At 42.3% G+C, this 14,777-nt stretch overlaps 1 protein-coding gene and 1 pseudogene across 2 annotated transcripts; both read right to left on the bottom strand.

Moving 5' to 3' along the window:
* Positions 1-4,650: 4,650 nt before the first annotated feature.
* emc10 (ER membrane protein complex subunit 10) lies at positions 4,651-13,970 on the bottom strand. Of its 2 annotated transcripts, XM_088339878.1 has the most exons (8): positions 13,796-13,970; positions 13,649-13,715; positions 13,219-13,331; positions 8,567-8,677; positions 8,276-8,460; positions 6,837-6,930; positions 6,463-6,582; positions 4,651-5,242 (listed from the first exon to the last, which is right to left on the bottom strand). In XM_088339878.1, exons 1-7 carry the CDS (start codon positions 13,883-13,885, stop codon positions 6,496-6,498), a joined length of 747 nt encoding a protein of 248 aa, XP_088196004.1. In that variant the 5' UTR covers positions 13,886-13,970; the 3' UTR covers positions 4,651-5,242; positions 6,463-6,495. The 2 variants fall into 2 exon arrangements, with proteins under 2 accessions (XP_088196004.1, XP_088195996.1); XM_088339870.1 differs by lacking the exon at positions 6,463-6,582 and having other exon boundaries at positions 13,796-13,969.
* LOC148374704 (U2 spliceosomal RNA) lies at positions 7,821-8,087 on the bottom strand (annotated as a pseudogene).
* Positions 13,971-14,777: the final 807 nt, after the last annotated feature.

Genomic DNA, 14,777 nt, shown 5'->3' with positions numbered 1-14,777 from the left:
TGACAATAAAGTAGATCTGAATCTGAATCTGAATCTGAAAAATGGTACATGAAGCCTTTTTGGTTTTGCTGGTCTTTTTTTTTGTGGAAAAAACTGTGAATATATACTACTAACTCTGCTTTTAACTGCACAATCCTTTCATTGGATACATTTGAGAAGTGATATTTTTCAGGAAGTGGGTGGTAGCTTGTCTTTAGGGTGGAACGGTGGGTCCTCAAGTCAGACCCGTTCAGAACCACTGCTATTGAGCTAAAACGCCATCTGTTTTCTCTGTCCCCCTCGTTAAACACGGCAGTTGGTCATCGGGAAGCTCTGTTGAAGTCTGATATTGACCATGTTGAGTCGAATAGGTTGTGGTGGAGGAGAGAGTCACTGAAAACAGGCATGACTCTGTCTTAATTGAGCAAGCGAATCTGTTTCATTTGATCCAGCGCGTATTTGTAATCCAAATCGGGTTTGGCGACCGCTGGTGTTCATAAATAATAGTTGCAACAGTTGGATTTGAAAGATGGGAGAGCAACACGTTATGCAACAATTATAACACCACTACCCAAATGTTTTAGAAAGTTACATGTTGTTTTTTCTACACTTGTTTGAAAGGAACATGTGTCTTTTTATGAGCGTGTCAGAGAGAAGTCCTTGCGTCTGTGAGCACAGACAACAATCATGTGGCAGTTGTCCCCGAGTTTCCAGGTACTGTAAAAGTCAATCGCTCGACGGCCATGCTGAAAGAAGTCCCGTAATGCACCGGGGTCTGACGAGGCGGGGCTCGAGCCGATTGGACGGCGGGCTAAATCTCAGCGGGGCATTTCAGCGACGCCCAAAATAAGCGACTCAAGTATTTGTCACACAGTTGCTCTAAAAACAGCAGGAAGGCGCGGGGAAGCAGTGCGCACGTCGACTTGAGATATTGCAGACGTTCTCCTCCTGGAACGCAAACCGCCCCTTTCCAAAGGGGCAATGTGTAATATTTAGTGCCTCCCAGTGGTCAAAAAACACAATTCTATAAAAAAATAATACTGATTTTAGAAATGAGCAAAACAAGAACGGCTGTGCGCCATAGAGCATCACCCCTGCTGGGACACAAAACCATTTTTAGGAGGCATTTCCTTTTTGGCCAGGGTCATTGGTACATGAGAATGGAAACCTCTGGGTAAGACTGAGTCCAGATGTAGACTAAAACTCGAAAATGAGGGTCCGAACAGCTCAAATTTGTTATTGTCTACAACAGTGTTTTTCAACCAGTGTGCTGGGACACACTAATGTGCCATGAGAACTTGTCCAGTGTGCCGCTGGAATTTGCCCAATTATATCTTTCAAAAAAATAAGGCCATTATTCAGTATTTTTGCTATCTTCGGACGAGGAACTGTAATAGTCATCCATATCAGTAGGTGGGAGTCAATTTTTATATACTTTTTTTGTAACAATTATCTGCTCTTGAGGTAGCACAGTAAATTTAATAACTTAATTTGTTTAATAAAGCGGTTTAAGATTGCACTGTAAAAAAAAATAAAAACATAAAGCACATCATTCTCTTTTATTTTAAATATTATTTTCTTCTTTTTATTAACTAATTATCTACTTATGTTGTACAGTGAAATATTTGACATAAATTTATTTTCAAACATTTTCGACGGACGGTGGGGCTCCGAACTTTTTTATAAATAAAAGTGTACCTTGGTCCAAAAAGGGTTGAAAAACACTGGTCTACAACATATTGTTGGGAAAAGGTTAACCTCAAGATGCAAGGAATCCAAGGAGAAAACAAAAATAAACTGGAGATTGGAAGTTGACAAGCAGCTAGTCTTCTTTTGTTGAAAAAATGGTGAGAAAAAAAAAACAAAAAAAGCATTTTGTGGCATTTTTCACATCTAGGGTAACCTAAAAGAGAAAGATCACATCATTCTCATCTCACATCTAAACTCCCTCCCCCCTTTTCTCAGGTGGACTAACACACAGACAAAAAAACTAACCAATAGATTGCTCGCGGGTGATTAATACAAAGAGGTCAGGAACGTTTTTTTGCCCAGAGCCATGAAAGAAAAAAAAAAAAGTTTGTTTTGGGGGCTTTTTTTCGATAGTCACACCATACATTTTAAGAAAAAAAAAAATCAACAAACCCACCTCTTCAATTCTTCAGGACATTTAATGTCACTGTCTGATGTTTGATGAGTTGATTGAAATAATAAGGCCAGAGCCTGCGTCCCCCCCACAGGTATGAGCTCAGCCCGAAAATCTGTTTGTTTTTTTGGGTGGAGGATCTGCACCTCAAGCACCTACTTTTACTCGCCATTATTTAGATGACTGGTAGTTAGTTCTACTTGAGTTATCTTTTTCTGAAGTAACAGTACTTTTACTTGAGTAACTCTATCATGAAAAACATGGTTACCAAATCCTCAGTTTAACTCCAAATCACTAAATCCCCCAAATTTTCATCCTTGGTGTCACGGTAGAGGATGCACCGATTTCTCTTTTCACCTCTACGTCGCATTCGTCATTTCCGCTTCTCGCCAATATTTTACAAGCTTCACAAACTTTCTTTCAGCTTTTTGGCCAAATCATTCACTCTTTGCAGCTTGTAATCTACAGAATATGAGTTTCTTTTCGGAGCCATTTTGTATAGTTTTTTTTTTTTGTTTTTTTGCTTCACTTCGCTGAAATGTGCACTTTCGTAAACCCGAAGCTGCGTACCACCTTTTTGACCCACAGTCATAAAGCAAAAGTATTTCATTATTTCTTTGGAGAGAGAGCAGCACCGTTTATTTTAAGACAAAATTCAACAAGACCGCCAAACCCGCTCTACACACAAAAGCTAATTCTCCAGCACAATTTATTTCACTATGTGTCATTTGATGATTTGATCAAATCTATAAAATAATAATGACAGAGCCTGTGTCTCTTAGCAACGTAAATATACAACTTAAAATTTGTCTCCCACTTTCAGTTACTTGTTGGCTCATTTTGACCATTGTTTATGTCATAAATAATGGTTTTATACAAAGTGCAACTTTATTTGGTAAAAATGTCAAAAAACACTGCAAACGAGTAGGATATCGTCTTATTCACCTTCGGCGCAGACTGCACTGAGTGAGAGAAATGAGTGACTTGTGTTGTGTGCAGAGATCCACCCACCTCTACCGGTCACCCAGTCAAACTGCTTAGAGTGGTTTGCTGGGGTCTTTATTTATTTACAGTTTGTTCAGTGGGTTTTCATAATCAAGTATCTCAACAGTGAATTTTTATGTAAAATTTGTATCCAAATTGAATTTTTACATAAAAACTGAATTTAATGAGCTTCCATTTAAAGGGTATCTTAGCGACCTGCTGCCAAAATGGGGTATGTTGGTGTAACCCTAACCTTGACTGTAAACTGTAGTTGAGAATGTGCCCTTTATACACTGGACTGAACCATTTCAGAGAGAAGTGTCGCTTAGGCTTTGAAAGTACCAAAACCATGACAAGATCGTTCTACTTTTGACCAAATATTTCACTATTTGCGGAGTTTTTATCACCGAGCCATATGTGGCTTGCACCAGTCAATACAATGACATCTAGTGGTCAAAAACTACACAGTGTCTTTTTAGTAATGAGGTAAGAAGTAAAATGGCCTCCTAAACATTTGATCAGGTCGATTTTATTGCTTAACCCATATTCCATAAATTCAAGCACAAACATCTGCATTTGAACCAATGCACTAATTGCAAAGACATTTGTTTAGGGTCGAGTAGGAATCAAAATACATACAGGTGTCCATGCACAGGACAACCGATGCGAGGCATGATGAAAAGCCGATTTCAGGATTCGTGCATATTTCTAGTGGTCAAATTCAAACACTTTGAGACCGTCAAAGCCAATTTTCCAATACAGTATTTCCAGTACTATAAAAAGAAGAAATCTGGTACGAATCGAGTATTTGCAGTCACAAATTAATCTACGATTTATATGTGCCATGTTTAATCTTGTGAGCGCATTTATCAAGACATATGATTTTAAATCTTGAGAAAATCTGAACAATACGTTTATAAATATTTGAAGAAAAATCTTAAATTTATACACATATAGGTGTTGGGTAAAAGTAATCATAGACTATGTTATAGTAATAAAGAGCTTACATTTTCAGAACAGGAAATTCTTCCTGTTAAAATTTACCAATTGGAAACACTACCTTACTTTTTGCATGGTCTGGAATAAATGTCCATAATGTGTGCGCAATCCTTGCACCAACACACATTTCATAGTATCTTTAGGTGTAACATGTCCTTGTCCTCTTGGGCGCGATTGGTAGGGTGTAATGATGCTGTATAGGACAGCGCCCTAAGAACTAATGCTAACTAAAGTTGCAATGGCAAAACGAAGCCACTAGACACCAGTGTTGGCGTCATTTTAAAGCGGACTTGATGAGAAACATAGAAAGAATTTCAAACATTTACAAACACTCAAGCCGAAAATTCAATCATGTTTCAATCCTTGAAAACATAATTCATTTTTAAGGATTTCAAGCACCCCGAAAACCCGCAATTTATAAGTACAATCTAAGAAAAAGTGGCCGTTGAGAGGCCAAGTTGACCTGGTTCGATGTACAGCTTTTAGCCAGATCAGCAATAACTAGCTGAAGAATCAAAAAATCCCAAATAATCAGCAAGCATGGATGCCCAGTCCCATCATTTTATTGCATTTTTTTTATTGCATACTAATATTAACAGGTTAGCTTTTCCTTCTTGTAAAGTCTTTTAAGTCCATATTACATGTTTTCACCTGGAGTGCCATGTATAATATTGCGACATACCATGTTTTGCAAATTACTATCAATGACAATAAAAATAATTCTATTCTATCCATTTCAAAATGCATGCAGTGCTTGTGAGCCATCTGATGTTGCATCGTGTCCTTACTTATGTGGTGTCACATTTCTCTGTCATTGAATATATGCTATGGAGATGTCGTTAAACTATTTTAGTTGATCCTGTCTGAATTGAAATGTAATGTGTTATATCGACTGCAGCAGGCTCAAACCTCTTCAACTCAATAGGCCATAAATAGTTTTTATTCTCGTCACAGTGGTATTAAAAAAAAAAAACTCACATTAACGCTCATATACAGCAGCTTACAAGGGAACTTCACAACAAAAACGGATCATCGACCACCGGCATTTGGCGCTCCACCGCCACCAGTGCCGCCACCTGATTGGTCCTGAGCGCCTGACATCATTAGGAAGAGAACCAAAGGCACGATGTACATCCACTGGAAAACACAGTTGAAACAACAATTTGTGGAATTATTCCAGATCCATTTATCATGAAAATAAGCAGGTCAGGAATTTGTTAGTGGTGAATTGGAATATGATTAACTCTAGTTGCTCACATCTAGATATTCCCCATCTTGTATATTGTTAGGAAGTGTCACATTTCCTCAAATAGTGGCCTACTTATAATAAACGCTGCATCTCAATGTCAATTGAGTAGACACTGACTAATGCTGCCATGTGTAGTGCCACTTAGTGGCTAACCAAATCTGCAACACTGAAGGGCAAGACTAAAAGACATGTGCTCGCTCCACATTTGAATAACTCGAATGGGCTTTTCATTCCTTATGCCTTAGAGCAGTGCTTTTCAACTGGTGAGTTAGGTACCAAAAGTGGGTTGCATTCCTTTGCCTTGGTTAAGTAGGGCTAAGAAGAAGAAAACAACAGAGGGTCATTTATACTCCTTACCAGAAGATGGCAATAATGCCATGCTCAATCTCTTCTACCTGTTCAGTCAACTGGTGGGTTTTTGAGGGACCATATTACATTCTAATGTGATTTTATTACTTATGTTTTCTCTTTCTGCCCCAAATAATGGGTCCCAAGAAAATTGTGTTAAGTTAAGGTAAGGGGAAGAAAAAGTGTAAAACAGTGATGACAACAATGATCGAGTTAAAGGATACAATTGCGAAACATGAACATTATGTTTGAGTTTCTGCCATTGAAGCGCTGCTGATAGGTACAGTAAATGGTTCAGAATCTTATAAGCTTTTTAAAAGTACATTAATTTAATCATTATAAACGTTTGGGTACACACTTTGTTAATATTTTGAATTTCTTTTAGTATGTGGCTATTTTAAAGCAGTTTTAGGGGGTCATTTATATGTGATGTAGAGTTATATCTGGGTACTTTAAGTCCATTTGGTTTTGCTGGTCATTTGGTTTTTGGGTGGAAAAAAGGCAAATATACTCCATCAGCTTTAACCTGCATAATCCTTTCATAGGTATATTCAAGAAGTGAAATCATTTCTTGATTTTGGTCACAGCTTGTCATTAGGGTAGAATTGTAGGTTCTGAAGTCAAACCAGTCGAAAACCAGTGCCTTAGAGGCGAGAGCTGCAGTTGAGCGCTTGACAGCAATAGTGGCCACTATGTGTGGAAAATGGGAAGTAAGAAAGACTGAGGAAGAGGAACCACAACGAAACATTCCCATGTTTACTTCCAGTGAGTGAGTCTGGGGAAGGGAAGGGTTTCAGCTCTGCTCTCTGCCTCCCCCTGCTGGGGGCTGTGCCGAATTGGAAGCCATGAGGAAGATAGCGCCTCCCAGTATCAAATACCACTGCAACACAACAGCACAGCAACCAGCACACAACAGTCAGCAAAGCGCAACGTGGGCCACAAGACGGCGCCATCTTCAGGCGCAGGTTTTGCATTACAACTGACAGCCGCAATTAGGGAAACACTTTTGAAACATCCAACTCAGCCTGGTTGGGGGAATCAAAAAAACGCACGTTTGTTGACAGGCGGGAAAGTCAGGCAAAGCTCAGAGGAAGAAAAAGCAGCGCTTGAGGTGGGGAAAATCAGTCAACTCACGTATTTAGCGAAGAAAGACTTCTGCTCCTGAGGATTCTTGCCCTTCTTCTCAGACTCCTGCTCCATGCGCTCCAGGAACAGAGCCGTCTCTGGCCTGTGAGGACATTTTGTGGCAATTATAAATCAAAAGGTAAAAAAAAAACACTGAGTGGAATTCTTGACGGAAACTCAACGCTGATGACTCAACTGCAACTGACAATAGAAAACGCTGAGAAATGTAATGAGGAGAAAGCCTTGTGTAAAAAAAGAAACAAAGACACATAATAATCCAAAACAAGGATTGACACATACGTGGGCTTAGAGCGGGGTCGACAACCTATAACACGCGTGCCAGCAGTGGCACGCGAGGGGTTAACCAGTGGCACAGGAGCGCACGGCAAAATAATAATGATTATGTTTTAAAAATGCGCATTATTACCAGGAATTTAGACATTTTCAGTTGCGCGCCGTGTTGGTTAGAGGGTTTACGTTAGCGCCCCTCCTCCTGTCTGCGCCGCGCCTTGTAGAGGAGAAAAGATCCAACGGAACACACGCGCGCGATAAATGAACGAATCATGACGGCTCCTCGAACGAAAACATCTCGTTCTTTCAAGCCATTGTGGACAGACGAATGAAGCTTTGTGCAAAAAATGACCATGCTGCTTTGTGCATTATGCCTCGAGAGCGTTTTACCTCGCACAGCAAGTGTTAAACGTAATTACGAGATAAAACATGAACATGAATTCAAGGATGAGTTTGACATTGCAGACATTAAAACGCGCAGTGTCCACGTACGGTCAACAAACACAGACCCTGAAAACCTTTGTCACTGTTAAAGACACCACCACTGATTTTTTTAAGGGTTATTGTTCTATTTGCTTTAGTAATTATCCATTATCCGTTATCGGTCAGTTCATAATACGCTACAAAGCCAAGGAGCCGGGACTCTTACTCTCAGCCAAATGGCCAAGCTAAGGTCCTAGCCTTAAGCCTTGCTGCGATCATTGCAAATGCACCGTTCCCGGAGGTACCGCAATACTGGGCCGATGCGTGGAGTGGACAGAGCAAGCTCTTATTCCATCTCCGGATTGCAAAAATCAATCATAGCACACTATTCTAGAAATGCTAAGTTCCTCAATTATTTCAGAACTTCGGCACATGTCGACACTTCTAAAAACTCACGGTCGGCCGACCGCACATGCTGACATCCCTAGATTCTTACGGTCGGCTGAGATACTACACTTGATCTTAGCCAAAAGACCGAGAAGCGCGGGGGAACAAACCGCCCCAAAAAAACAAACAAAAAAAAAAACGGCCTGGAGACAAATGGGCGGCGCTAGGCTGTACTTGCCCAAGACACATTACAGAGGTGGTGCCCTGACAAACCAAACGGTTAAGGGATCCGTGAACTGATCATATAAAGAATAAATGTGAAGTAACAGGCGCTGTGTGTGACTCACCCAGGTGCGTTTATGGGGGCCATGATGCTGAGCGTGGTGTTGAAGAGCTCCAAGTCCACCTCAGGCTCCACCTCCTCCCCCCTGCACGCGCTAGGCAGCGTGACGATGGAAATGCCGATCAGCGTGCCCGACACATCCGTGTGGAGCGCGATCACGTCGCTCAAGTGGGACTCCACCATTGCGCACTGGACAAAAGGAACATTTCAACCGTCAGGATTATTCATTAACAAAAGCGCAAGCTAGAAGGTAAATGGGCCTCACAATAAGTCATATTTTTGTTGAAAAACTTACAGCCCTGACAAAGGCAGTGAGATATCCGTCCATCTGTCGCTCCGTCTTGTCAGCCTGCAGCGAAACCCGAGGCACTCTAATTCGGTATAGACCATCCATGGACGCCACTTCCTGTCAAGACATTTTAAAAGTTTAAAAACGTACACTTTAAGACCAGGGTTCAAAAAGGTATGGCTTGTGAGCCTAGTGTGGCTCTTTGCACATCTGGCGCAGGGATAAAATTCATCTTTTTAAAGCATTTAGGGTTTTACCACTAGTAGGAGGGCTGTAAGGCTTCTCTACCTTTAAGGCTGGTAAGAAATGTCATGAGGATTTTGTCCTGGTCTCTTACCCAACGTGATTCATCAGAAGATACATGCCAGTGTTGTGTCTGCTTTCTACCATCCATTATTTCCTCCGCTTATCCTCAGTAGGGTCGCGGGGGGTGCTGGAGCCCATCCCAGCTATCTTCAAGCAGTGGGCAGGGCACACCCTCAACTGGTTGCCAGCCAGTCACAGGGCACACAGAGACAGACAACTCACTCGCTCATTCACACCTAGGGACAATTTGGACATGAATTTTGCCTCAACAATGCAAGCACAGCTTGGTCACGTCAAACTTGGTTTTAAACATGGAAATGGCTCAATAGCCACGCTTTATACGTGTGATTTTGAACCTTGTGTATGCATTAGGGCTGCACGATTAACTGAAATATAATTGACGTTGCAGTGTGACATAGTGCCAATGTGTAATCGCTAGTCACTATGGTTTTTTTTTCAAGGATTTATAGTTCCATGTCAGTGTTTTTTTCCCCCTGTTATTTGAGTAATGAGGTTTTGGCTAACCAGAATCGTCACAGCTTAGGTTTTAGCGGCGCCGGCCAATCAGAGGCAAGTTTAAACAGCACTAGCCAATTAAGGCCATGCAAAGTTTGCAAGCAGCCCGCTATGCCACCCACCGCAACCCTAACAAAGCTCCCGAGAGCATTGTTTTTCAACTTTTTTTGAGCCATGGCACGTTTTTTACATTTTTTTTTTGCTGCACACCAATAAACAAAAATGTTATAAAAATGACACTGAACAGTAAGTTTAATTAGAATATAATTTATAATAGTCAAGTCAAGTCAAGTCATTTTTATTTGTATAGCCCTAAATCACGAAGAGTCTCAAAGGGCTTCACAGATTGTTACACTATATTACACAAACTATTTTCAACCGACAAGAGGAGTAGGTTATTCGTATGCAATGGAGTAGAAGTGAGTGAATAATACCCCCAGTTTTTACAGCTCTGACACTTGGACAATTACATATTTGCAGAAAATGATTAATACATTTTTAATACAATTTAAAATTTTAAAAAGTGACATTGGATAATTTCTCAAGGCACACCTGATCCCCCTGGGTCTGGCCTTAATGCGGCGAGGGGGTTTGCGTGTTTCAGTGACCCTGGAGAGCGATACCGTCGGGAGCGGCCCACACATGAAGACAGCCCTGGTAAAAGGCTCAGACGGCAACCTCATCATGACAGAAGCCAACTGCCTCGCGCGCTGGAAGGAGCACTTTAGCCTCCTCTTGCAGCACAGCACCATCCCGGCTGATCCCACCCTCCTAGTGGCTGCAAACACGGCACCTCCTAGCGACGCCTGCTGCACAGACCAGACATGGGACCAAGTCACACATGTGCAAGTCTCAAGTAAGTCTCAAGTCTTCACCTTCAAGTCCCAAGTAAGTCCCAAGTATTTTTTTCTTGGGCAAGTCAAGTCACAAGTCAAGTCCCGAGTCTTAGATTGCCAAGTCCAAGTCAAGTCACAAGTCATAAAAACAGCGACTCGAGTCGACTCGAGTCCAAGTCACTAAGTCTCAAGTCCCCATGTCTGGCACAGACCCTGTAACACCCAGGGAAGTGAGAGCTGCTCTGAAGAAGCTGAACACCAAGAAAGCCCCCGGCATCTGTGCCATTACCAGTGAGATGCTCAAGGCCGGCGGTGATGGCATGGTGGAGTGGCTAACCTGCCTATTCAACCAGGTGTGGGAATCGGAGCAGCTGCCCACCGACTGGACCAGAGGAGTCATCATGCCCTTCTGGAAATGCAAGGGTGACAGGCTTGTCTGTGGAAACCATAGAGGTATAACCTTACTCTCCATCCCGGGCAAGGTCTTTACCAGGATCTTGCTCAGCCGTGCCCTTCCAGCAACCAGAAGCTGCCGCCGTCCCCAGCAGGCTGGCTTTATGCCCAACCGCTCCACAACGGACCACATCTTTGCCGTCCGTTTGCTGATAGATCGCCATCTGTATATCGGATTCATTGATCTGAAGGCCGCCTTTGACACCGTCTGCCACTCTTCACTGTGGAACATCCTCCAAGCTCTCGGAGCACCACCCAAGATCATAGCCCTGTTCAAGCTGCTCTACAGCAACGCAGAGAGCCGTGTCCGTATCAACGGCATTGACTCCGACTGGTTTACTATCTCCAACGGCGTTCGTCAAGGTTGCGTGGCTGCTCCCGACCTTTTTAATTGAATCATCGACCATCTGATGTTCAGGGTTAGTGAGCGCATCCCCGGAGTGTCTTTCGGCAACTACCACCTGACTGACCTGGAGTATGCTGACAACACCATCATGCTCAGCACTTCCTACAGCCAGCTGAGAGACGCTCTGGGCATTTACAGCGAAGAGGCAGCGCAGCTTGGCCTCCAAGTGAGTTGGACGAAAACCAAGTTCATGTATGTCGGTGATGGACCAGATCCACCTCCCATCCAAATTGGTAGCGACATCATAGAGCCTGTCAAGACCTTTGTGTATCTGGGGTCCAGGGTGACAAACAATGGGGACCTAAAACCAGAGATTCTCCGCAGAAGAGCCCTGGCAGCATCTGCTCTGCAGTCTCTCTGGAAACCACTCTGGCGGCACCAGACTATCGCACGCAAGACGAAGCTCCGCATTTACAACCTCGCCGTACTCTCTATCCTGCTTTATGGCTCAGAAACATGGCCCCTGAACGACACCCTGGCCACAAGAATCGACGGTTTTGATAGCAGGGCTCTCAGAACCATCGAGAACATCAGGTGGCCCCAGCGAGTCTCCAATAAAGAGCTCAGTGCCCGCACGTGCCAGCTCCGAGCATCTTCCTTGGTCGCACAACGCCTCACCCGCTGGTTTGGCCATGTCCTTCATCTACCACAAGACCATCCGACACGAGCCATTCTCCAGGTTGACCCAAACGCCGCAGGCTGGAGATGACCACGAGGGAAACCCCGCACTCGATGGCTCGACGTCGTTGCAGGAAACCTCCAACAACACGGAGTTGCTGTAGAGGATGCAGAACAGCTGGCACAAGACCGCCAGCATTGGAAAAACCTGGTTCATCTGGTCGGCTCAACGCACAGGGACGGGACCCCCCTGACCTTCGCTGGAGCAATAATCAATAATCAATCACACCTGATGATCTCTCACGGCACACTATAGTGTGTCGCGGCACAGTGGTTAAAAATCACTGCCCTAGAGGAGGGTTGCGTTTTCTTGAGGTCACTATGAAGCATGTCACTATGATCGAGTGGTCACAAAAAATAAACTAGTTGACGATGCACTTTTCTTTTAAAATGGAAAATTGCAATACTGGTCTGAAAAATCGTGATTAGGGTTTTCCTCCAAAATCATGCAGCCTTTTTGAGCATTTATCTCAGACATAATTTTTAGATCTTGGGTAGAATGCAAATAAATTTGTGGATCTGAATACTAAGTAAATATTTATGAATACAAGTGTTGGGTAAAAATGACCAATATTGAGCTTACATTTTCAGTTGCAGGAAGTTCTTCCATTAGAATTTACCGCTGGGAAACGCTACCATAATTTTGTACATGTCCCATAAAAAATGTCCATAAGTGATACGTAATCCTTGCACGAATACATATTTCTTAGTGACCTGTTCACATGTAACATGTAGCAAACAGCAAAATAAAACTTAAGCTTATAATCGTGAATTACCTTTCGTAGGACTTGAGCGAGCAGACTCTCCCATCGTAAAAAGTTATTTTTTTTTTTTTCCCTACCCTGCAGCATGTTGTGAGTGGATTTGTTCCACATTGTAGCAATTGTTTGTATTTTGTTTTTTAACGGCAGCCTCCTGGCATGTTTATCTGATGCATCAGTCCTCTTAGGCACGACACGAAGGGGTGATGTCGTTTCACACGACAACACCATACAGAATAATGGCAGCTGCCGTTAATTACGAGGGAAGAGGAAATGTAATATTGAAGCGACTAGAGAGCAGTGTCTGACTCATGTTTAAGTGGACATATTTAATTTTACTTAATTTAATGCGTGATCTATCATGTCGGACTGCCGAGAACCATGACAACAACGTCAAGCATTTCATTTTAAGCACTTTTCAAACCTTGAAAACAGAGCAATTTAAAGGACTTCAATGCCCTTTACAAAACCTGGATGTGACACACTGGCATTTTCATTATTTTATACATTTTAGGCCACAGAGGGGAAAAAACGTGAAAAGGATTTGTAGTACTGCTACAAAAGTAGGTAGGTACAGTGACACAGTCGAGGGTGTCCCCTTCCCACTACCCGAAGATAGATGGGATGGGCTCCAGCAGCTCCGGTACCCTACTGAGGATAAGCGGAGCAAATAATGGATGGATGGATGTAGCTGTGACTCACCTCAAGCTTGACCCTGTCGTCGTGGCTTAGTTGGTTCTGATGGAGGGTCACTCCGGGTTCCCTGCCGGCTTTCAGCAGGAGCGATCCACGCACACGGAACCTGCTGACGTCATCTGCACACAAATTGCACTTGAAGGAACTGCTAAAAACACTCGTTTCAATGGCACTCTCAAACAAACGATGGAGACAGTTGGATCGTGTGGGAGAGAATATTGGGAATGGAAGTTACAATGTACGCATGTTAAGTTGAAGTAAACAGACTAGAGTTACGGCCATCTTAATGAGAACAACCGGATTCAGTCGGTAAGTTAGGAAATATCTTAATAAAACTTCGAATATTTTGAAATTGAACGTCGTAACTGGAGCAGCTTCCTCCGACATAAAACACTACAAAATGACCTAAATGTACTATAGCAAAAAATGACCTCACCAACTTCAAAAGAATGTTCGAGAGGCACTGAGAAGTCACCAAATTCTGCATCTTGAACGTCGCCAACCTAGAATGCAAGCGGCCATTAGCCTTTTAGCACACACCACTCTCAGCAACTACAACGTTTTTGAAACGAAAAACACGCACCCTTCTTCCGTTGTTGCACCTGACAGTCCCAATATACAGCAAGGATACAATAAAAGAGACACATGCCGTTTTGCTTAATAAAGAATTCATTTTCGTATCATTGACTGCCCGACTTCAAGCATAAAAGGACGTCACTTCATTCCCTTAAAGCCATTTAGTGTTTCCGCTCGTGTCTTTCAAAATAAGCCTTACATTTAAATCACACCTCGTATTTTCAAAATAGAACAAATTAAATTGTTTGTAAATGTTGTTCTGAGTTCGCATAAATTATATCTAGTAATGAGATGACTGCTGGATAACCTTTCGACTGGAGGAAAAAAGAATAAAAGGCTAAAACAAGCGAACGAAGGCGTAATTTAGTGCATCCGGAGGTTGTCTTGATAAAACCCTGATTAATACAGTAAACGACTAAGAAATTGTGTGATCAACTGAAGCGAATACCTGCAACACATTTCAAGTCAATGCGTCACAATTTGAACAAAATGCACATTTGTTATGTGATCATAATTAACCACGCACGGCCGCTATTGGTGTGTGAGTGTGTGTGAATGGGTAAAATGTGAAGCACATTGTAAAGCGCTTTGGGAAGTCTTCATTGACTTGAAAAGCGCTACAGTATATACTGTAAATGCAGACCATTCACCATTTACCACCAAATGATTATCTTCTGGCACCCTTCCTTAATGGATGACAGAGGGCGCCAAATGACAAAAAAAGGACAAGGCCTTAGCCACATTTAGGAAAGAAAGAGCACGGCTATTTTTCTTGAAGATACTGATTCATAAAAACAGAACCATTTAAAATTCAGTAAAATGGGATACAAGAACTCATTATGTAGCTCTTTTGGCCTAACAAAGAGGAGGGGTGATATGATAATGCTACCTAATACAGTTAATTTTGAACTTATTATGAGTTCAGCAAAGGTACATTATTATAAAAGGGAAATTATATAACCAATTTGTGATATTATTCAATGTTTATG

This window comes from Urocampus carinirostris, chromosome 1 (assembly GCF_059441175.1).
Source record: "Urocampus carinirostris isolate Australia breed hairy pipefish chromosome 1, RoL_Ucar_1.0, whole genome shotgun sequence".
NCBI lineage: Eukaryota > Metazoa > Chordata > Actinopteri > Syngnathiformes > Syngnathidae > Urocampus > Urocampus carinirostris.
The sequence above is the reverse complement of the archived record's forward strand: the minus strand, read 5'-3'. Positions and strand labels throughout refer to the sequence as shown.